This window comes from Cryptosporidium ryanae, assembly GCF_009792415.1.
Source record: "Cryptosporidium ryanae isolate 45019 chromosome Unknown contig_1, whole genome shotgun sequence".
NCBI lineage: Eukaryota > Apicomplexa > Conoidasida > Eucoccidiorida > Cryptosporidiidae > Cryptosporidium > Cryptosporidium ryanae.
The window spans coordinates 85,452-108,236 of record NW_027125558.1 but is presented as its reverse complement, the minus strand read 5'-3'; the positions used below and the strand labels follow the sequence as shown (position 1 = coordinate 108,236).

General features: G+C 30.7%; 14 protein-coding genes across 14 annotated transcripts; 4 read left to right on the top strand and 10 right to left on the bottom strand.

The window, feature by feature from the left end:
* Nucleotides 1–582: 582 nt before the first annotated feature.
* On the bottom strand, nt 583–3,189 carry FG386_000047 (uncharacterized protein; the record flags this gene model as incomplete). The annotated part of the gene is made up of 1 exon (XM_067340434.1): nt 583–3,189. The coding sequence occupies one exon, from the start codon at nt 3,187–3,189 to the stop codon at nt 583–585; it is 2,607 nt and encodes an 868-aa protein (XP_067196308.1).
* Nucleotides 3,190–3,426: 237 nt separating this feature from the next.
* FG386_000046 (rhoptry protein) lies at nt 3,427–4,482 on the bottom strand (the record flags this gene model as incomplete). The annotated part of the gene is made up of 1 exon (XM_067340433.1): nt 3,427–4,482. One exon carries the CDS (start codon nt 4,480–4,482, stop codon nt 3,427–3,429), a length of 1,056 nt encoding a protein of 351 aa, XP_067196307.1.
* Nucleotides 4,483–4,987: 505 nt separating this feature from the next.
* FG386_000044 (uncharacterized protein) lies at nt 4,988–5,485 on the top strand (the record flags this gene model as incomplete). Its single annotated transcript, XM_067340431.1, has 3 exons — nt 4,988–5,018; nt 5,071–5,179; nt 5,230–5,485. The coding sequence occupies 3 exons, from the start codon at nt 4,988–4,990 to the stop codon at nt 5,483–5,485; spliced, it is 396 nt and encodes a 131-aa protein (XP_067196305.1).
* A 57-nt stretch (nt 5,486–5,542) lies between these two features.
* On the bottom strand, nt 5,543–7,285 carry FG386_000043 (PX and WD40 domain protein; the record flags this gene model as incomplete). Its single annotated transcript, XM_067340430.1, has 1 exon — nt 5,543–7,285. The coding sequence occupies one exon, from the start codon at nt 7,283–7,285 to the stop codon at nt 5,543–5,545; it is 1,743 nt and encodes a 580-aa protein (XP_067196304.1).
* A 1,362-nt stretch (nt 7,286–8,647) lies between these two features.
* On the bottom strand, nt 8,648–9,922 carry FG386_000042 (uncharacterized protein; the record flags this gene model as incomplete). The annotated part of the gene is made up of 1 exon (XM_067340429.1): nt 8,648–9,922. One exon carries the CDS (start codon nt 9,920–9,922, stop codon nt 8,648–8,650), a length of 1,275 nt encoding a protein of 424 aa, XP_067196303.1.
* A 144-nt stretch (nt 9,923–10,066) lies between these two features.
* On the top strand, nt 10,067–11,344 carry FG386_000041 (uncharacterized protein; the record flags this gene model as incomplete). The annotated part of the gene is made up of 1 exon (XM_067340428.1): nt 10,067–11,344. The coding sequence occupies one exon, from the start codon at nt 10,067–10,069 to the stop codon at nt 11,342–11,344; it is 1,278 nt and encodes a 425-aa protein (XP_067196302.1).
* Nucleotides 11,345–11,360: 16 nt separating this feature from the next.
* On the bottom strand, nt 11,361–12,554 carry FG386_000040 (eukaryotic initiation factor 4A-3; the record flags this gene model as incomplete). Its single annotated transcript, XM_067340427.1, has 1 exon — nt 11,361–12,554. One exon carries the CDS (start codon nt 12,552–12,554, stop codon nt 11,361–11,363), a length of 1,194 nt encoding a protein of 397 aa, XP_067196301.1.
* A 121-nt stretch (nt 12,555–12,675) lies between these two features.
* FG386_000039 (uncharacterized protein) lies at nt 12,676–13,290 on the bottom strand (the record flags this gene model as incomplete). Its single annotated transcript, XM_067340425.1, has 1 exon — nt 12,676–13,290. The coding sequence occupies one exon, from the start codon at nt 13,288–13,290 to the stop codon at nt 12,676–12,678; it is 615 nt and encodes a 204-aa protein (XP_067196300.1).
* Nucleotides 13,291–13,805: 515 nt separating this feature from the next.
* FG386_000038 (uncharacterized protein) lies at nt 13,806–14,306 on the bottom strand (the record flags this gene model as incomplete). The annotated part of the gene is made up of 1 exon (XM_067340424.1): nt 13,806–14,306. One exon carries the CDS (start codon nt 14,304–14,306, stop codon nt 13,806–13,808), a length of 501 nt encoding a protein of 166 aa, XP_067196299.1.
* A 253-nt stretch (nt 14,307–14,559) lies between these two features.
* FG386_000037 (cysteine rich protein) lies at nt 14,560–16,227 on the bottom strand (the record flags this gene model as incomplete). Its single annotated transcript, XM_067340423.1, has 1 exon — nt 14,560–16,227. One exon carries the CDS (start codon nt 16,225–16,227, stop codon nt 14,560–14,562), a length of 1,668 nt encoding a protein of 555 aa, XP_067196298.1.
* A 116-nt stretch (nt 16,228–16,343) lies between these two features.
* FG386_000036 (uncharacterized protein) lies at nt 16,344–17,252 on the bottom strand (the record flags this gene model as incomplete). Its single annotated transcript, XM_067340422.1, has 1 exon — nt 16,344–17,252. One exon carries the CDS (start codon nt 17,250–17,252, stop codon nt 16,344–16,346), a length of 909 nt encoding a protein of 302 aa, XP_067196297.1.
* A 480-nt stretch (nt 17,253–17,732) lies between these two features.
* Nucleotides 17,733–18,794, top strand: FG386_000035 (calcium-dependent protein kinase 7; the record flags this gene model as incomplete). The annotated part of the gene is made up of 1 exon (XM_067340421.1): nt 17,733–18,794. One exon carries the CDS (start codon nt 17,733–17,735, stop codon nt 18,792–18,794), a length of 1,062 nt encoding a protein of 353 aa, XP_067196296.1.
* Nucleotides 18,795–18,804: 10 nt separating this feature from the next.
* Nucleotides 18,805–20,178, bottom strand: FG386_000033 (uncharacterized protein; the record flags this gene model as incomplete). The annotated part of the gene is made up of 1 exon (XM_067340419.1): nt 18,805–20,178. One exon carries the CDS (start codon nt 20,176–20,178, stop codon nt 18,805–18,807), a length of 1,374 nt encoding a protein of 457 aa, XP_067196294.1.
* Nucleotides 20,179–20,532: 354 nt separating this feature from the next.
* FG386_000032 (DNAJ-like Sec63) lies at nt 20,533–22,428 on the top strand (the record flags this gene model as incomplete). The annotated part of the gene is made up of 1 exon (XM_067340418.1): nt 20,533–22,428. One exon carries the CDS (start codon nt 20,533–20,535, stop codon nt 22,426–22,428), a length of 1,896 nt encoding a protein of 631 aa, XP_067196293.1.
* Nucleotides 22,429–22,785: the final 357 nt, after the last annotated feature.

Sequence of the window (22,785 nt, the reverse complement as noted above, 5' to 3'; positions counted from 1 at the left end):
CGGTTTTGAAGCAGAATATGAAGAAGAAGATGAGGAGGAAGAAGGAGATGAGGCCGCAAATGAAACAGTTGTAACAATTGAACGTGATTCCTCATTCTGGAATGAATCTTAAAGCAGGATTTATCGAACAAATGTAAGGATTTTGTAATATATTCGAAAATAAATTACTCTTCCTACAAATGTTTGTTTAAAACTACATTTCCTATAATAAGAGATCAATATTGAAAGATAATATAGTACATATACAAGAGTATAATTAAAAATATGTAAAAAATATATTATCTAGAGTGACGAAATATAAATTCAAATACTGCTAGAAATAACTAAATACTATGTCTACAACTTTCTTAACTGAAATTAAATGTAAATTTACTAATATTATTTATTATATAGTGATTGTAAGAATAAAAAAAAACACTGATACATTAAATCAATTTTTTGGAATAAATAATAGGATGAATGAAAAAAGAAATGAAAAAATATTGTAAGAAGTTGTAGAAAGTTAGAAAAAAAAGGGAATTGTATTTACTGCTATCAATGTAATGCTAAATAAAGTGATTATTTCTACTGAATGCTTTTTATTTATCTGTTTGCCTTAATAATCTCATTTTCCGCAATAATACTAACATCTTCTTTTCTGGTTTTTATACATTTTTCTAAGATGTTTACCTTTTTCTCAAGGGATTTGTTCCTTAGGTCTAGTTCATTGGTTTTTTGAACTAAGGCATTTATTAATTCTGATATATGTATTGCTATTTCCGAGTCAGCTATTTGATCTGTAGATTGTATGCTTGTGATATTAAAATCATTCTGTTTAATTTGCTGTATTTTTTCCTTAATAAACTCCTTGATTCTTGTAATTTCCTCATTATACCTTTCTAAATATTTTTTTTGAAGAGAGTTATTTTTTTTTACTTTACTCTCTTGTTCGATTAACTCTGATTTTTCACAGTGGTTTTCAGAGCAGTAATTCTTCATATCTTTAATATTGTTTTCAAGTTTATCAATGTATTCATATAATTCATTAACTGATATGTTTTGAATTCTGCTGGGAATTTTTAATGTTTCATTCTCTTTTCTTAGTTCATACATTTCCAACTCGGCCTTTGAAAGTTGGTTTATTGTTTCTGTATGAATTTGATCAATTTCTTCATATTTTTGTTTTAATTGATCATTTTCATGAATAGATTCATTATATTTAGAGCTTATTTCGGCTAATACAATCTCTAAATTCTTATACTTGTTGTTTAAATCAGTGTATTTGTTCTTAATATCCATATTTTCTTTTACTAGATTATCCCTTTCAATAATGAACTGGGTATTTAATAAATCACGCTTAATATTCCTTGTGTTTATTTCAATTTGAAGCTTTGACTTGACGTTTTCACACTCGTCCTTTAACTTATTCTTTTCTTCTTTTTCAACAAACAATTCTCTTTGTAGTTGCTCAACAACAGTTTTTAAAGGAAACTTTTCATCATTCTTTTCTTTTAATTGTTCATATAAGGATTTCATATCTTTATAATACTGTCTATTCGTCTCCTCCAATAATTTCAATATTCTCTTGTTCTCGTTTTCTAACTCGATAATCTTAACCTGATTCATTCTTTTTGTCTCGTTATTTTTATCTGTGTTTTTAATATTTGTGTTATTTTGAATATTTTCAAACCTTCTCGAAACTAAAGAGTTTGAAGGCATTTTTTCTATACCAGGCTTTATATATCCATTTTTGCCTTCACCTTTTCTCAGAAATGGATGTAGATTTGCTTTCGTTTCTTTTAATGCCATTTTGGAAGATACAGTTGGTTTTAAATAAGAGGCTTTATTCTCGGGTAAATTTGCTAAATTATCCGAGTCTGGTATTGTTATATCATTTATTAATTGATAATTTTCACTTTCATGATCACTTGATTTGAAGGTTGTGTTACTTGGTATATGACATTCACCAATTTGACGTACAATTAGGTCTTTAGTTTTTGAATTTAATTCTACATTTTCAGGTTCAACATCATCAGATTTTACTGATTCATTAGATATTTCATTCTTTAAGACGGTATCGTCAACTGCGTTGTTTGATACTGTAAGATTTTGTATTACATTCATGATTAAGCATTTCTCTTTTGAGCTAACATTAAAAAGTTTAATCTCACCTTTTGTACGTATCATAACTTCCTCTTCATCAATGTATAAATTCTTAAAAAAAATTGTATCATCCGAATAAATAACGCAAATATAGTTGTAAAGAGGGTGAACAGATTTAAAAGTCTTATCTTTGACAGTATTTTTAATCAAAGTTACCTCCGCAGTTTCATAATTAAATGAGTAAATGTGAGTAAACCCATCCATTGAATTTGATTCAATAGAGTCATCAGCTTCACAACTAAATAGTATTCCCAGTAAAATAAGATTTTTTTGTATATTAATTGACTTTATTATGGTATTACAGGAGATTTTACTACAAATATGGCCTCTAATTATAGGTTCCATGTTTAAGCTTTCTATCAATGACTCAAAATTTTCATTCATATCATCCTTAGACAACTTCCAATAGTAAACGGTATTATTTTCTGTTAAACATACAGAAAAATCAGTTCCGGCAGTTATTTTCGTTATTTTGTCAGATATACCTTTGAGTAAGGTTGTCTTTGTTTCAATGGCATCTTCTTGGAATTCTGAACCGCAAAAAATTCGAACAGAATATAAACTATTATCAGATAACAAGACTAAAATATGATTTTTACCACTTGAAATACTCTTTATTGTAAACTTCCAGTCATTTATTATTATTGGTCTTTTTTGATTTATTATTTCTTCACTAAAGTCGTTGACGAGAGTTGGGAATGCCCAAACATACAAACTATTGCCTTCAGTAAAACACGAAAAGTGATTTGAACCGCAAGAAATATCATAAACATACTCATCAATATCCGTTACTGGAATTGGATTAATTACCAGGTCATTTCTATCTTTTACTTCCTTGTTCCAGGCCCAACAATACAAGTAACCCTGATTAGTTACAAAGCCAGAAAATAACTTTCCAGAAGAAAGTTTTGTTACATCTACATTACACACAAACGCTTGAGGCTGAGGAGATGCATTTATTGAGCCGTCAGAATTTCTGAGAAATTCTTCATGCCAAACATAAAATGCCCTGGTTGTTTTTTTAAGTTCATCATGGGTTGGATTCATTTCATCAAAATTTAAACCAATAAAAAACTAAAGAGGATCATCTATTCAGAATAGTTAGAATATATGTATATTTATTTCTTTTCGTAATAGTTAATCTATTGCAATCTCAAAAAAAAATCAAGAAACATGTGGTTATTTAATTAGGCTTACCGCCAAAACATGTTAAAAAGTTAAATGATAAAATCATGAGATAGAGTATTTAATAATCTATTTTTTAAGATCTATAATAAATTTTAATTAAAATTTCCGCAACTGTTCTTTCAGAAGTTTGACTACCAAGTTAACTTCAGTCCCATTTTCAATTGCTTCCATTGCACTCATTACTTGTGTTATAATTTTTTCCTTTGATTTGTTTGATTTATTTAACTTAAAACTTAGAATTTGCATCTGATCAAACATAGATAAGATAAGCTGTCTCAAATTTTCACTGTTGCTTTCAGGAATATCGAAAATTGTATGCCTTGAAGATAGGCAATTAACTATTTCAAGTAATTCATCTTTTTCTTTAATGATAGTTTGCAATTCATTGTTTAATTCAATAGCAGTCTCTTGGTTTACAAGTTCAGATAATAAGTGAGCTACTTCTGGATAGTCATTTTTATCAATTTTATTTGTGTAAATATCATTGCAAATATTAATTATCTGGTCTATTTTATTGTAAAACTCATTTTTTTTGGAATTTTGTAGTTGTCTTGATAGAGTATTAACTTTATAGCATTCTTTTCTCTTTAGATCATTAATTTTATTCTCCAAGCTAATTATAGTTGCTTTCATGTCATTTTGCTTTGCAGTTGACAATTCACAATTTCTTTCCCAATCTAACTCTTTTTTTCTTAACTCATTATATTGTAACTTTAATACGTTAAATTCATTTTTCTGCTTGTTTATAATTCCAATTAGCCTATCTTTTTCTTCAAACTGGTTTTCAGTCAAAATACTTTCAATCTGGATATTTTTGTTAGAGTTTTGTTTACACAGTTCTTCAGCGATCTTGCTTCTTGGATGTTTAGACTCTTCAGAGTGGTGACAACATTTTGAATCAAAATTGTCCTCTTTTTGGTTGAAAAATACTTTATTATAGTGACTCTCTATGGCTTCATTTGAAACGTTCACGTTAAAATGAGTTTTAAACTCGTGTTTATATGAATTTTCTCTATTAACATCAATCTTTAGCTTGCAGCAGGAATCATTTGAGGAGTTAGGGTATGTAGAGCTAAGAGAAATGTCGTTTAAGAGGAAATCACTTTCTTTTACATTTGCAATAAAACTATTCCTTGGACTTTGAGGATACATGAATCATTTATAGTTAAAAACTTATCTAGTGTTTTTTTAAAAATAGAATATAGGGATACACAGAATGGGGAAATCAAATATGATTATAGTTATTCCAAAGTGTGTTACTCTTAGACCTGTTGAACACACGTATAGTCTTGCAAGATAACAGTTAAAGGCTTTAGAATTAATAATGCCATGCACAATATTTTTGAGATTCATACATCAAAAACAAAAGAGCAACTTGCGGGACATAGGGTAGTTAAATAAATAAACGGTGCAGAACTCAAATTTAATATAGTCAAAATAACAATTTTATTTATATCCACAAAGGAATTTTGTACACGTCTAAATAAATCATTTATCTATTAAATTACATGCTATATCAGGCGGCACATATGCCCCGCCCTCAGTATTATGTTTATTGAGGAGTATATAGGACACAATAAATAAAAGCGAATAATTTAAAACAAAATACCTGTAAATATTCAAATTAATATTGCTAGTTCCTTTCAATTGGTTTGAAATGAGTTGCCAGAAGGAGAAAGTGCAATTTGGTTAGTTTCTTAAAAATATTTAAATTCATTCATTTATTGCTTAAAATTGCAGATAAAAGAGCAGCAGAAGCTTTGAGCATAAGAGCTAAATATCCGAACAGAATACCAGTGATCTGTGAGAAATCATCTAGATGTGATTTACCTGAAATAGAGAAAAAAAAGTAAGTTTTACTTTTTGCAGAAAATATGAACTTTAATCTCACGAATGTAGATTTTTAGTACCTATGAATATGCTTGTTGGGGAATTTAAGTATATTATTCACAAGCATATAACTCAATCTACAGCAACACAAAGTAATGGTTTAAAAATACCGACAACATATGAAAAAACTATATATTTATTCGTAAATAACACTATTCCTAAAGCAGGGTCACTGATGCAAGAGGTTTATGAACAATATGTTTCAGATGACGGGTTTTTATATCTCCAGTATGGATCAGAAAACGCATTTGGATCTTTGAATTAATTTTAGTAGTGACAATTTAATGTTTGAAATTATATCTTGGTCATGTTTTTAACATTTTTATCTAAATGCTGATGTTAGATCTTCATCGCTATTTTCACTCGAATAAGTAAGATTCATATTTTGAGAAATTGCTTTATCTTCCGATTCATAATTAAATGTTTCTTCTTGAGCTTTATTTGAAATACCATATTCCTCTCGATTGGATGTTGGAATGTTGGATATTTTCCAAAACAATATATTTCCATCTTCGCCAGCTGTTACTAAATTTAGGTTTTTAGACGAAGTATTGCTTTCTTTTATTAATTCCTCTGGAACAGCCGATATGCAGCTAATGGGACCCGAGTGGACTTCATAAGAGAAAATGAGTTTAGGAGATTTCAGTTTTTTGTCAATATTCAATTTGAATAATGATAGCAAATTAGTACTGCCTATCAAAATATAGTCATTGCCATGCATATAAATTGAGTTAATAATGCCAACACTCATATCTGAAGCGAAACTCGGATCAATTGATCTTATTGGTTGACTATCTTTTAATATACAAGATGCTTGTTTTGCGTTTATTTCAATTCTATATAACTTTACAATATTAGAGTATGCAACTAAAAGAGTATTGTCAACGTTGACAATGCATGATACTTGGTTTCTAGAATCACTCGGAGGATTTATATCCGTAATATAATATGGTGGTTGGGATGCCATATCTAGTATTAGGATTTGTCCGGAAGATGAACCAAAAAATCCTATTTTCCCAAACTTACTCTCTAAATGACAACAAGTAAGTCTAGAGTTGTTTAGGCGTTTATTTAAATTCCCACCAGAAATTAATTTCATTTGTTCATAGCAAAACAACCTTACACTGTTGTCACTTCCAATTGAAAGAGAGTACTTGTGGTTCAAATTTTTATTTGATAAAAACGGGGTATGAGTTTGAACTATATTTGAATTGTGGAGTTGAATAGTTGCCTTACTGTTACCATCTAAATGCGCAATAGCTTGTGTCTTTAACCGAGAGAACACATATTTATAAATTTCAATATTACCGTTATCCGTAGTAACATAAATGGTGTCCTGAGTTGGGTTGTAAACCAAATTTTTGCATTTAAAAGGAAAGCTAGAATAAAGCAAACAATTAAATTTAGATGATTGAATCGTGTTATTAGTGGTCAAACTGTATATTGCATTTGGATAACTAACATTAAATTCGGGAATCGACAAATTTTCGTTTAATGTATTTGATTTATTGGAAAACATATTCCATGCAAAGACTGCGCCTGATTCCTCAGTTTCTATAATACTCCAAACTTTTCCTAATCTCGATAAGGGCGAACTTTCTTGGTAACAAAGAAAAAGCAGAGGGTTATTGGTAAAAGGAACATTTTCGAAATATAATGTGGTTACAGACTGCTTAATGCAATTAACTTCAGCAATAAGCTGTAGTTTAAATAAATTAAAGTTTAGTCTTCCCAGCTGATGTTCTGGGAATTGAAGAAATTTTAAAAATAAGGGTGTAGAAATAACGTCGTGTCTAGAAAGTAATGTTGTCATATATAACTGAAGACCTCTAATCCTTTCTTTTATAAATTCAGGGTCCTGATTATTTGAAAAGAATGTTTTTGGAGGTAGTGAAGGAAGTAAATTCAAACCTTTTTCAATTAATAAAGAGTGAAGAAGCGTAAAGTCGCTATAGCGTTTTTGAATTCCATATTTATGGTTTAAGACACTCACTGAAATTTCATAAAAAATTTTCCCACCTATTATTTTCCACTCTAATATTTTTGCAACAATTGCATTTTCCATTTTGGTATTTCCGATCAATTTATACTCTTAATAATAGTCCATAACTCCCCTTTATTTACTGTTTGTTCAAATTTTAACACACAAATACGTATGAATTATTTGTTTTAGTTTATATTTAGACATTTGATAAACTTGAAAATGACAATGGAAAAACCCAATTGGGGGTAGGTAGGGGGCCTATTATTATAAGGTAACTGAATAAGATCTCAAAATAATGTAGCGAGCGCCAGTATTCTACAAACCCTTAATAAAAAATTCTCTTAATCTTTTAAAAAAACTAGTAGTTGTATGAGTTTTGTGTGAATTCAATTAACATAAACGTTTATTTTGAGTTAATCTATTATTTAAATAGAAGATAAGTTACGAAACTACTTTGCAGGGGACAGAGGTTGAAAAACCTTTAAACTATGTATAAATAGCAAACTTTAGACTGTGTTGATTTGGATTTTCACACGAAAAAAATTTTTGATTATTATGTATTTATTTTAATGTTGTTATTATTCACTCGTTTTATACTCACTTCTGCTTTATTTATTGTAACAATTTCAAAATACTGCCTGTAATCCTAAAATTAAGTTATAATATGTAGGAGTGCAAAGACAAGATTAGAAAGACAGATTTAAATTTTTAAGTTATGGCTTCTGGTTTATTATGAGTAGCTGATATTGTTGTTAGGCATAAGTATAGTTTTTGAAAATACGGTCTCTAATAATTACTACTGAGAATGAATACATGAAAATTGTGGAATTAACACATTTTAAAACATGGGAAACAATCTCAATATTGTATCAAATAAGTGATTTCATTGTTAAAAGTTTAAAACAATAATTTTTAATATGGTATTACCTCTAAGAAATGCTACTTGCGGGCTTAGTTTTTTTATACCGTTTGTGCCTTTTTATTTGTCTAAAAAGAATTGCTTTGTTTGTATAAAAATGGTAGTCCTGAAATCTGGATCACCTGCAGACCTCAGGAAGTTCATGGACAAGAAACTGGAGAGTAAGTTTATTTATTCAGTTTGAACTATGCTTTTAAACGTTAACTTTTATTTTTAAAAGTGAAACTAAATGGTAATAGACACATAATAGGTCTTCTTAGGGGATACGATAACTTTATGAATATAGTTTTAGAAAATACGATTGAGGTGACTAAATCAGAGAACAAAGAAATAGGCACTGTAATTATAAGGGGAAATTCGATTCTAATGTGGGAGTGCCTAGATAAAATAAAGGTTTAAGTATATAAATGGTCAAAGTATGATATTAGTAATAAAGTGATAAACACCATATAATTTTAGTCTAACAATTAGAAGTATTTATGCAGAAAATTCGATTTTATTAATTTCATAACTTATAATATACTCTATTCAATAAGGCTCCATATTTTTATTGTTTTATCGCATTCTCCTGTCAATAATATAGTTTCTGATTTGTCAAATTTACAGTCAAGTATTGAATTTTCTGCCTCCATTGATCCTGGCTGGATGATACTTTGAATAGTATCGTATTTTATGCCAGTGTCAAAATCCCAAAAATGCAGTTGGCCGTTTCCACATCCTGCAATTAAAACAGATTGCTTGCCACGAGAAATAGTGGAAATTGAGTTTATAATAGAATTTGAACCAGTAATATTTTTTTTGTGAATACAATCTTCACCTTCCCAAACTTTAATACCATCGGCACCGGCTGACAAAAGAGAGTAATAAATAGGATGTTTAGTTAGGGAACGTACAGGCTTACTGTGATGAGTTAGTACATTTTTGGTTCTTCCAGAAACAATATCCCATGTTCTAATTGTTCTATCATAACTTGCACTAACAAGTTGCGGTTCTACAGACTGCATTACAAGACTTGAAATAGCACCTTTGTGATTCGTAAACCTGTATATATGTTCTTTTGTCCTTATATCCCAAAGAATGACGTTTCCATCTCTAGAACCTGTTGCAATTATGTCCAAGAGTGGGTGAATATCGAGGCAATAAACACCTGATGAGTGTCTCGCATAGTTTCTAATCACGCGATTCTGCTCTAGATCCCAACATTTCATTGTTTTATCCTCACTACAAGTAAATAAGTAAGGATGTCTTTCACTAAATAATACCTTTCTAACAGTAGACACATGCCCAGTTAGGGTTAGTTTTAAATAACCTGTTCCTAAGTCCCAAAATTTAATAAGTCTATCTGAACTCCCTGTGACAAAAAAATCGTTATTTACATTTACGTCAATTGTTCTCACCCAGCCTTTGTGACCGGTAATAACCTTGTTTAATTTAAACTTTGGCCTCCAAATGTCAACAGAACCATTTAAATCGCATACTTCAAGCTTTTCTGAAACGACTCTGTGTGAATTTTTGCTATTAAGATTACCGTTGTCATATAAAAGAAGAGATAGTTTTTGGTTGTATTCACTATCTAGCTTGTTAATATTATTACTGTCTTCAAAAAGTGGAGTATTGGGACTGTTACTAAAAATGTTATTTAAAAAATAATCTTCTTTTTTTGTATTGTGATATTCCGTGCGGTTTTTGTATGATTTATTAAATTTATAGTCTTGACAAACAGTCTTTCTCAGTGAACCATTTTCCGAAGAAAAAAAATTAAGATTCCGAATGGCAAATTTTTCAAGAAAATGAGGCATAAATTTTAAAGTGTTGAGATTCAGAGGTATTTAATTCAATATTTTACAAAAATTCAAAACAAATCATTAGATTAAATAATTATTAAAATTTCAATTTTATATTTCCACTCCGCGAAAATAGAGAGCGCACTGTAAAAAATAAAAATGAAAGTAAACAAGAAGGATGCAATAGAAGCAGTAAAAAAGTATTTTGAGGATTCTGGACTAAATATAAAGTTAAGGTGGGAAGATGCAGCAAAACTGATTGGTGAGGATGCTCCTCACCATTATTTAAATAGCCTAAGTACTGGGGAAAAGAGACAATTGTGGTCTGAGTATCAAAGCCAATCAAAGAAAAAACAAAGAGGGAAGGAAAGGCAGAATAGAACAGATTCTACTGACATGCTGAATAACTCAATAAAAGAGTGGGTGTTAAATAATATAGGATGCAATAATTTACTTAGGTTCCAAGATTTTGCAAGTAACTACTACCAACAAAATTGGTGGAAATACATTAGTGATTCGGAAAAAAATGAAATATTTCAGGAAATGGTTGAGTATAATGAGAAAAGGTTTTTTAACGAAGTTAAGTGTGAATATAACAATAATTCAAATAACTGTTTGTCTTTGCTTGACTCTGACACGAGCATATTTCCAACTGTAAATGAAAAAGGATATGGCCTATTTAAACTTACTTTGAATAAACAAGTAATTAAACAATTGAATTCTGAAATAATATGGAATTTGATATATGAGAAGTACTCTTCAGAGAATTTCTTCAATAAACTTTACAGAGATGATATATTGAAAATATACATAAAACTATTTAAAGAAAAACTAATAAATAAAGAGAAAGAATTAACACAACTGATTGATAATAAAATGGTAAAGTACAGAAAATTTTTCTGGGAATTAATAAAAGAAGATATATTATCCGGAAATATTGGACCAATTACAAATACTAGAAAAAGTTATTTTGTGTTTCCAGAGAAAAATGCAATTGAGAAAGATTTTTATGATTCATTAATTAAAATGATTAAAAAAAAGGTAAATAGCAGTAATTATGAGTACAAAAAAGATATTATTTTTGAGGATTTTATAAAGTTCATTTCCTTCCACATTTCTAACAAAAGGAATCAAAAGATATTATTATTTTTACTTAGACACACAACTAAAGATGGTGAATATATTTACTGTGTTGAAATGTTTTACTATATATTAGAATTGCTTCAGGAAGTTCACTTTAGGATTTCTTCACAATTCTCAGATACGTTAAAGAATTCAAATGTTAGGTTCTCTTCGTTCCAACACTTTAAAAGATATTTCATGGAAAAGACAGATTTTTCACTTCCATTTAAAAAATTAAAATATCCTCTAGAGTTCGGGAGCATAATAGATAAAATTCTATATATCCTATATAGCAATGAACTTTTTACAAAGTAAGAAAAAAAACAACATTTTATAGTAAATTTTGTATATTTACAGGTAGTTTTAATATTCTAATAGAGTAAAAGTCCTCTATTATGGACAACATTTTTTCATCTTCGTCTGTAACCAGATTAATTGCAATTCCTGACCTTCCAAAACGTCCGCTTCTCCCAATTCTATGAATATACAATTCTTTATTTGTAGGTATGTCGTAATTTACAACCAAGTTTACCTGTTGAACATCAATTCCTCTTCCCCAAAGATCGGTTGTAATTAGTACTCTTGTTTTTCCTTCTCTAAACTCCCTCAATACTTTTTCTCTTGAAATTTGTGGAAGATCTCCATGAACAAAGGAAACAGTAAAGTGATTTTCTGACATTCTCTTGCTAAGCCATTCCACCTTTGTCCTCGTATTGCAAAAAATGATCGACTGAGTTATTGCAAGGGAGTCATATAGGTCGCACAGTGTTTCAAATTTCCACTTCTCCTCTTCAACTTGAACATAAAACTGTTTGATTTTATCTAAAGATACTTCTTCTCTTGGAATTAATATTTGAAGTGGATTTTGCATAAACCTATTCGCCATTTCAATAATTTCTTCAGGTAATGTTGCCGAAACTAGAACTGTTTGAATTTTAGAGGGAAGGTACTTGTAAATGTCATAAATTTGAGCCTTAAATCCGTAATCAAACATTTCATCAGCCTCATCTATTATTAAAATTTTTATTTTATTTGTTTTTAAATGTCCCTGTTCAATCATTTGATTTACTCTTCCAGGAGTGCCTGAAATAATCATAACACCACCTTGAAGTGCCTTTATATCATCTTTCAGCTTTTTTCCACCAACACAAGAGTGGGATTTAATATCCAGATAATCTCCTATTGAAGTACAAACCTTTTCACTTTGCTCCGCTAATTCTCTAGTAGGGGATAGAATAAGAACTGTTGGAACTCTTTCTTTTATTCGAGAACAAACCTCAAGGGCACCTACAGAAAAAATACAAGTCTTACCTGTTCCACTTTGAGATTGAATGACAATGTCACGGCCTTGAATTACTGGAACGATTGCACGTTTTTGTATTTCAGATGGGAATTCAAAGCCGTAACTATAAATTCCCCTAAGTAAGTTCTCTTTCAAACCCATATCCTCAAAAGTGTGGTATATTTTGTACTCCTCTGAGGATTTATATACCGTAGACTCATTTCCAACAATTTTTTTCAACATGTCAAATTTACAAGCAAACAAAATTTTTCTCAACTAAGTTGACATTTACCGCCAAAAGAGATATTTAACTATGGAAAAAAATCAAATAATTTGTAAACATATTCAGAGTATTAAACTGGTACTATTTAATTATGGCAGTAACTGCCTCGCATGAGTCCATGTCAAAAACACAACAACAATAGTCACTAGTTTCTTGCGTGCAAGACTTTGTGACTTCTTGACATAGTAAACCCCCTGCAATAGATGAGATAGGTGAGATGGTGGTTCCCCAAAATTCATTAAAGTAATTATAAACATTAGTCAATTCTTCACAGGTTAATTTTGGGGAGAATCTAATTTCTTTTGAAATCTCAAGCAGTTCAGTTTTTGTTTCATTAGCATTACTTGAGAACTTCTCACGCAAAATGACGAGAATTACAAATATATATGGGTGTAAGTTTTTTATCTTTATCAGCTTTTCTTTAAATGATTTATTATCTGTATCCAGAATCTCGCTTAATTTAATGTACTTGTTATCGTAGAAAAGAAAGAATCTGGTGCCAAGTGAAATAGAATATGAACAGAACAATTTATCTGAACTGTATTTCTTGCTTATTTTTACTGCAGTATAAATATCCACCTCCTCATCTAATGAAATAACTATCCCACTGATCTCATTGTTCCCGATAAGCTTTTCACATAAATCTTCGACCCCCATATCATTTTCCAACAAAGATATTTTTGCCATTGGATTCATTTCGGATAATTTACTTATACAAGAAGTTCTGCTTTTTCCTATATCATCCTTGTCTAGAAGAAAGTTAAGCTCCAAGTCATGGTCGCGAACATTAATATTGTCCCATAAAGCAACACTTATGCCTATTAAAAATTAACAAAAAGAATAATTTAAGTATCGTGAGTTACTGTTTTTCATGTATCGAGACCTACCTGCTAGTATTATATTTTTAAGAAACTCAAAATTAATTGAACTTAATCCAAGAACAACAACATTGCTTCCAATAATCCTAAAATTCGTTGGCAGTAAACATAAAAAAAAGGTAAATAACTCAAATTCCTCACCTTTTTTGTGCTTGAGTTCCCCATAGTCTTATTTGACGATCATATATGGCAACTTCATCCTCGGTTAAATTACTATTTACTCCGGACATTTGAAAAAGTATTAGTACTTAAAAAATATCGTATCCCGCTAATTAAAGGAGCATTTGCCATTTAACAAAATTCAAAATTTAACAACGGAAAAAATAAATAAATTTATTGAATAGGAGATAAAGAACGACTAAATGATCTATTTCTACTTATATATCTGAATTCCGTTTTACTTCTTTCTTTTTCGAATGGTTCTTTCTCGATTTTTTTATCCGCTGAATTAGAACCTTCGTAATTTAATGGATACCTTAAATTATAAACCTTCCTGGACTCATTTGTTTCACGTTCATTTTGACTCTCTTCTTTTATAGGAACTCCCAGTAACCTGTTCATTATCTTTTTCTCGCGAGCAATGTACCTTTCTCTTTCATTTCTTAGATCCTCATATATGCCTTTCCGAGCTTTATTCATACAAAACATGTTGCCACGAGAATTACGTTTACTTAAATTTTGTCTTCTCATAAACATATCTGATTTCAAACTTTGTCCAAGATAGTGCTCCCTTTCACTTCTGGGCATTGATTTCAAACTTTCCCAACTAAAGTTTTCATAACCACCTCTTACTCCAGATTCCTTTAAAGGAAGTAAGTCATTAGAGATATTCATTAATACAATCTACATCTCAATAATAAATGTTTAAGTTTTTTAAATAACAAAAAAAAAAAAAGAAAACAATAATTGCGCCCTGATTTGGGTGGGAAATGTCAGAAATTTCATGAGGAAATTAAATATTTATCACTTAAATTAAAAGCATACAAAGGGGATAGAATATATTACGTGATTTCAAAGTTAAAATAGGTATATGTTCTAATATAAATCTAGAAGACTGCTATATTAATGATAAATCTAAATGAATATACTAGTTCAAAACCCAGTAAAATGGCATTTTGCTATTTGAAAAAACAGTCTTTTGTATACTTTTATCATTTTTTTCAAGTTCATCACAATATTGAGTTACAACATCTTCACTCAAATTGCCTTTATACTGCGGCAATTCTTTGTGTAAAAGCCTTGATATTGTGCTTGCATCTGGTCCGATAAAAAGCCCAGAAACAGTGTCCTTTCTGTTTTCCCTAATTATTATTTCTTTTATTTTATTCATAACTATATATTTTCTTCTTATACGTGAAAAGAATATGTATAAAGGAATAATTGTACCAATTATTAGAGAAGATATTATTGTCCATTTTTGTATAATGAATTTGGCAGAACAAATTACAGATGTTTCTGAATCAATAGCTTCAATGTAAAGTGTACTTTCATTATATTCGACTTTATCTGGTTCACCTTGAGGAACATTATTATGAAGTTCCAAATTGTTGATATTTCTTGATTTTAGTCTGTATTTCGACAATGATTTTCCATTTTTGATTGAACTCCACATTATTGACAAGGCGTTATTAATTACATCTCTTTCTATGTAACCGAATGACAAATATATTAAATTATTTATTTCTGATTCACTCATATTAGTAGAAATATCAAATGTATCATCATCAGTATCATTTATATCCTTGCTAATTAGGTTAACTATATTTGTATTACTGCAATTCTTTTTTCCTTTCATTTTTCTTAGTTTTTTGCTAATATATGATAACATTTCCTCTGAGAGTTCAAATGCTTCATCATCATACACACATAATATTTGCCATTTGTTCTTAATGTACTTTATTTCTTTTTTGAATTGCTGGTTGCAAGTTAAAATTCCGTTTTCACAGTGTCCGTTATTAGGACATAAAACACACGAATTGCTTTTATGTGAATTTTTATTGTCAAATAAATAGTTTGTATCACAAAACTTAGGATCTTTTATGAAAATCTTAAGGCGATTATAAACGAAAAATGTAACAATTATAAAAATAACAATTACAAATGCTTTCTTTATGCTTATTCGAGTTGTATTTAATAAATTAGAGTGATTTTGTTTATTAGTGAATTCGTAAAACTCTTTTTTATCATTAATTATAACAGAATTTTTCTCTTCAGATAATACAGATGATTTTGAACAAAAAGATTGAATTTTGAGATCTAAGTCGCCAGATGTTATTTGAGCAGTAACGTCATTCTCAGCTTGTGATTTTAAATTATATATACCTGAAATTGAGTTTCTTGTTCTACTCGTGTTATTTGAAGTTCTGTCTTTATTTTGAAAGGTTTTCGAAAATATTGTATCTGAATTTTGATTTGCAACTGCTATATATGCCGGAACAGATTGTCTCCCTTTTACAACCTTTCCTTTTTTCGGACTTTCAGTTATGAAGTCTACTTTTTCGGGATAATCTAATTTATTGAATGAGGGGGGGAAATCTTTATTATAATGTTCCAACCATTTTTTACATTCAGCTTCACTCAAGTTTCTTTCAAGTATTTCAATTATTTCGCCTTTAAGTAGTTTTTCAGATGAAATCGGAATATCGCAACAGTCAAGTACCTCATAAAGCTCAGCCCTAGTTAGTGATTTCCAGGGTGAATTTGCATAAGATTGAGTGGATATTGAGGACAGCGATTTTCTTTGTTTCGGACCCATTTAATGTAAAAAAATTAGTTTCATTCAAACACAAAAAGCGGTTCAACGTATTCTACAAAAAAAGGAAAAACCGGAATAAAAATATATCTATTTAATTCCTACAATATTATAAATAATTAATTTTGAATATTTTTAGTACTATTGTTCATAGGCAAACTCCATCTTGCGAATATTTTCATGGCGTTTCTATCTACAACTGATTTGTGTCTTTTCGCAGTTTTTTCCTTAGCATTAAACGTTTTTTCAATATCATTCGTCTGTTCAGTTTCTGATTTTGAAGTCAAAGCTTCACTAGAGGTATTTAAAACTTCTTTATTTTCGACCTCTAAGTGTTTTGAATCTGGTAGATTTTCTCCAAAGACAAGTTTATATCTCAATTCATTTCTTTGTTCAAGAGCAACACAGAAATCGTCCATCATCACTCTGAACTTCTCTATTGTACCTTCATTAAGTAAAGTACTGTATTTTGTTTTGAGATTTCCAACAAGTGGACCAAAAACCTCAACAATCTTTCTTCCTTTCAAAGTGCTGTTTAATAACACCTTCTTTTCGTCTAAAGTTTTTTCCAATTCCCTCAGTTCTTTATCTAACAGCTTAATTTGGTCAATTGTAGAGATAATATCAGAGATTAAAAAATCAATATTTACGGTAGATTTTACATTATTTGAGGTAATTCCAACTTCTGCTTGAGTATTTTCATCGACCTCAATATCAACACTATCTGTAATCTTTTCATCAGATAATGAGACTAAATGCATGTACTCGCTTAAAACCTTATCAGGTATTTCCAAAATTCCACATTTTTCCAGCCAGTTTCCAAAATTGTTAATTTTTTCAACCATTGGTTTTGCAAGCTTATAATCAACTATTTGCAAATATCTTTTTTTTAGTTCATTTGATTTTGCTCCTGAATGCTCCAGATCCTCAATCATTCTTACTGAAATATCCTTTACACATGCAACACTTTCACTAACTAAAGTTTCTATGTAGGGCTTAATATTAAAAAAATATCTAACCTTCCTCATTGTTAAAAGAATCAAGAATAAATAGAGATAAGTGTGTCATAGAGGTGGAAAAACAAACGGTAGAGATGTTTAAATAAGAGCAAAACACCAATAACAAATAATACTTAAATTTTTACCGCCCATATATTTAGAATTGTTTTTCAACAATTGTTTTAAACTCGGACAGGTATTTAGATTTGTTTGTGTTCAAAACAAAATTAAATAGAACAAACCAAAGAATAATTTGTAATAAACCTCAAGACAACAAGTGTGAAAAAGATGTCCGTTTGTGGTGTAGTACTGAAGCTTTCACGGTCACATTGTTTACCTTGTCTATGCATACCTTCCCCACATCGCGCGGCAATAATATGTGGTTTAAATAATCAGGAGCAATTGCATCCTTGAGATAGGAAATTTGTAAGAAAACATTAAATACCTCTGACTCTGCACTCCGGGATAGTAGTAAAGTAGGAACTTTGATTTGATGTAAAACTCGCAAATATGGGTAATCAAGACTCGAATATTGAAAATGCTATCAATTTAGGTTTGGGTGCATGCCTCAACGTTGCACAATTTATAAATAGCGATAATTTCTCAGAAACTTATAAAATAGGAAGCATAATAGGAACAGGTCAATTTGCAGAGGTTTATTATTGTACTGAGAGAAAAAGTGACAATTTTTATGCAATGAAAATAATGTATAGTTCAGATGATGTTCCTTTGGAAAGAATTGTTGAAGAAGTTGAGATAATGAAGGTGTTAAAGGATCACCCAAATATCGTAGAAATTATTGATAGTCATATTGAAAAGATTGATGACAACAGATATGAGGTTAAAATGGTTTTGGAGCTTTGTAAGGGTGGTGATTTATATCAATATGTATTATCAAATGGTGCGCTTGAGGAAAAAGATGTACAGAAGATCATGATAAATTTGCTGGATGCACTAAAGTTTATTCACAAAAATGGAGTTATTCACAGAGATTTGAAGCCGGAAAATATATTAATTGATGAATTTTTTACCTGCAAAATTTCTGATTTTGGATTAGCCAAAAGAAATATAGGAAACGGCTCTCAGAACCAGGTTGTACGTTCAAAATCACTATGTGGATCAGATTTTTACTTGGCACCTGAACTTGTGCAGCAGCAAGAATATGGCCCAGAAATAGATATATGGAGCATAGGTGTATTGTGTTATGTTTGCTTGTGTGGTGGTCTTCCTTTCCACGATAATAGAGCATTTGATTTATATCACAAGATTGTTGAAAGAGGTGTTAATAACTACTTATTTGCACAGCCTGCATGGAAAAATGTATCTCCGTCTGCAAGGCATTTTGTGCAATGGTTACTTGAAACAGATCCAAAAAAAAGGCCAACTGCGGAAAATGCACTTAATCACAGATGGCTTCGACTAAGTAACACCAATATAGTAAATCATTTGAATGAAAAAACAGAAGTCATTAAAATTAAACAAAAACATATAAATAAGAGAATTAATGATAATTATAGATCGTTTGAAAATATATGTGGTATATCCAACCACAACTTTGGTGGTAGGAATTAAGTAAAAAACATCAAATAACTGGAATTTTACCCCCTAATCTAAAAATTCTGAGTATAGATTTAAACAAGCGTTTAATGAAATTAGGTGAAGTTTGTTTATGAAGCCAACCACCTGTCCATACTTGGTGTAGATGCCTTCTTATTCTCAAGTATTGAAATGCAGCAGCAACAACATAATCCATTGTATCCCATTTTGTAGTATTTAGATCTTCATCATCAAGAAATTGTAAAATACGTATAATTTGACCTCTTGGATCAATTTTCCATGCTTTATCATTCCCAAACCACGGAGGATAGTATTCTGATATTATATTTATACCATTATTGTCTGAACCAGTATTAATTGGGATGTTCAGTGCTTTTTTGCCATATTTAAATGTATTCTTAATACATTCTGTAAGGTCGTGAACGTGTATTCCACAGAATATCCTTCCACTTCTACTTGCACTATTATAAGCATGATGGTATTTCTGTTGAATTTTTCTTACATATATAATGAATGCACCAACATAAGAGTGTTCTGAGTCCCAACCCCATTCGTCAAGTTGGGGTGAGGATATCTCCTCTTCCTCGTATCCCTCATCTTCCATTTTCTTTTCAAGTCTTTCATATAACAATTTTAAATGATTTATTGCAGAATAAGACTGAGCTCCCTCAGTATCGGTAAATATTCCTAAATGTGACGGAATGTCACCTATTGGGGTCCTATCTCCGCATTTTCTGCAAGAACAGGATTTGCCATCTTTTGTGGTCCCACCTCTAAGATATTCAATGGTTTCGAGTTTTTCTCTTGCGTAAAGGTCAAGAGTTGAAAGAAGAAATCTTGTATTGTATTGCAAGCCACGAGTTGATACGAATAATGGAATTGTTCCCTTTCTCAGGATTTCCATAATTTCTCCGACTCCTGAGAAGAAACCACCAAGTTCTGACCACCAAATTTCCCAGTTTGGAGGATTACTTAAAGGGTCCTCGTCACTATTTCCCCAGAAAGCCTGTGCTCCGAGAAGTTTGTTGGCACCTCTATAACGGGAAGGATCAAACAAAGCCTCTGCTGCTCTGAATCTATGCCACATCTCTATAAGTACGGCCGCAATAAGGTAGTCGGGCTGTTGCCATCCATCTTTAAATATCATGACAGGATAATTTGGCTTATAGGGGAGTGCCGCCAAAACGAGTCCGATCGGACCGTTTGTAAGTCCTCTCTTGTTGAGTTGATAGCATTCATCTGGTGTAACTTTATCAAATGCCTTGCTTGCTGCACTAAACAGCGCACCAAATATAGGAAAACGAGATGCCAGTCCTTCGTCTCCTCCTTCAGCATTGGATAGATTGAAAATACAGAAGAGATAAAGCAAAAGAAGCTTAAAATCCAAATTTAATCTCATTTAATCTGTAACTTCATTAATTCTCCCTGTGTTATTTTCGAATTAACAAAAAAATAATTTTTAGATTTTTTCGGATTTTAATGATATTTTTGATTTTTTTTTCACGAATTCGGTGTTTTTTGATGGTCCCCCATTACTCCCCAGTTTGCTCCGGCGAGATTGCGTCGCGGAACAAATATTTACATTAAAGTTTATTAATTCGCAGGAAAAATATAGCCTTTTTGTTATGACCTGAATATATTTAAATAATAAATACATTGAGGAAACGATTGTTACTTTAATGTGTTTTTAATATATCTTGATTTTCGTGAATTATTAATCTGCCCTTTTTAAATAGTAGAGAAGTCGCCAGTAATGTCACAATTTAGGGATACATTTACCAAGGAAGAAAAGAGTGAATCGTTATATGATGACACTGCGTTTTTCTTTTTCTTCGGAACAATTATTGTATGTGTCCTAATTTTTTGGTCATATAAAATTCTTTCCAAGGTTTTGTGTCCAACTAGAAGGTTTAGCAAAAAAGAATATCCGAAACACACAATAAATGGATCAGTTATTAAGTATTGTAGGTGTTCTGAGTGTGTTGATAAGGTAGAAAATATTCGCAAGAAACATCGTTCATTTGGTCACCGTTTTTCTTTTTCAGTTATTGCACAAATTACGATTTTGGGACTGCTGTGGTTACTTACATTTTATTTACTATCAAAATACTCAGAAAACCGTCAAATTGCACAATTCAATCCTTATGAGATCTTGGAGATAACCACGTCTGCTAACACTGCGGCAATTAAGAAAGCCTATAGATTGATGTCTTTAAAGTACCATCCAGATAAAAATCCGAATGATCCAACGGCGGCAGCTAAATTTATGTTAATTGCAAAGGCTTACCAAGCACTTACAGATGATTTAGCTAGGAGCAATTATGAGAAATATGGTAATCCTGACGGGCCAAGCACAATGAAAGTTGGAATAGGTTTACCAAGCTTCCTTGTATCGAAAAAATATCAGTTATTCATTTTGTGTTTTTTCTCATTAATAATATTGTTCGTAATTCCCTTATTGTTTATTGTATACTACCGCAAACAGAAGAAATATGCATCCAATGGAATTCATCTTACTACATTATACTTTTATTCTGCAGCAATTACTGACTCAACTCGCTTCAAATCATTACCGGAAATACTTGCATTAAGCACGGAATTCCATTCCCTTCCAAAGAATAGCCACTCAGATGAAATTATAATTGCGAATCTCGCCAATACGTTGCCGGAATTTAAGAAACGATCCTTTTCAAATAACAACACCCCGAGTTTCTACACCACTTATTACTTAATACTTGCACACTTACACAGAAAGCACGATGAATTATCTCCATCACTTATGAAGATACTGAACGAGATAGTATCAACCTCAATTTCATTAACGTCTTCAATGTTGGACGTTTCAATTAGCAGAAACTTTTTTCATACTACAACATCTATACTAACTTTCAGGAGGTCACTTATACAGGCACTTGATGGAAGTGTTAATTCCGCGTTTATGCAAATGCCATACATTACTGAAAATGAAATTCAACATATTAAAAAAGGAAAGTCTGCAGCAAAAAACCTTACTGATTTTATAAATCAACCTCCTTCTGAAAGAAAGGGTCTTGCTGATTTCAACGAGTCTCAGAAATGTGATATAGAAGCATTTTGCAATCTGATTTCACCTATTTCGGTAAATTCGAAAGTTGTTGTGGACGATGAACAAGACATTGTTGTTGGTGATTTAGGAACAATAGAAATAGAAATTACTCGAAATAATCTAAAAGATGGAGAGGCCGCTGGCCCAGTACATTCAAAATACTTTAGTTCTACTAAATATGAAGAGTGGTGGGCATTTGCGATAAAAAAAGGTTCAAATCCACAAATACTTGGATATACAAGAATTAATTCTAACGAGAAGGTCGTTAATAGTAAGATTCAATTCCTAGTTGAAACTCCAGGAAGCATAGATATATCACTATATTTAGCTAACGATTCCTATGAAGGTTTAGATCAACAAATTAATGTTAACTTTATTGCTAAGACAGTTAAGGAAGGCGCAAGACAGATTTATGTACATCCTGAAGATGAAGCACTCGACAATGAACCTACACTTTTCCAACACATAATGAGTCAACTTGACGATAATCAGATGTCAACTGACACAGAAGACGAAGATTATGAAGAATCGCCCGATTCAAGTAAACTAGAGAAGAGTGATTAAATCAACAGTAAATAATGTTTCATAAATGATGCTTAATGTTAAATTGTCATATTTTAATAATTTAAATGTATTCAGTTATTTAGTTGTTAAGTTTTCGGAGTATTAATATTGTTATTTAAAAAACATCAACTTTCAAAAGGAAGTTGTTTGACTCGATTGTAAATTAATCATATTTACAATCACTCCAGTTAACTCGTAAATAGATAGTCTAATTTTATTCTCCTTTTTCGGTATCGGTTGTGATATTCACAAAAGTGATTTGTAAGGATATTTTGAGATTCAGGCACACATGAATTCAATCTGGCGCGCATCATCTGTTCCCAACATTTACGCCATTTTATATCTTGAAGTTTAGTA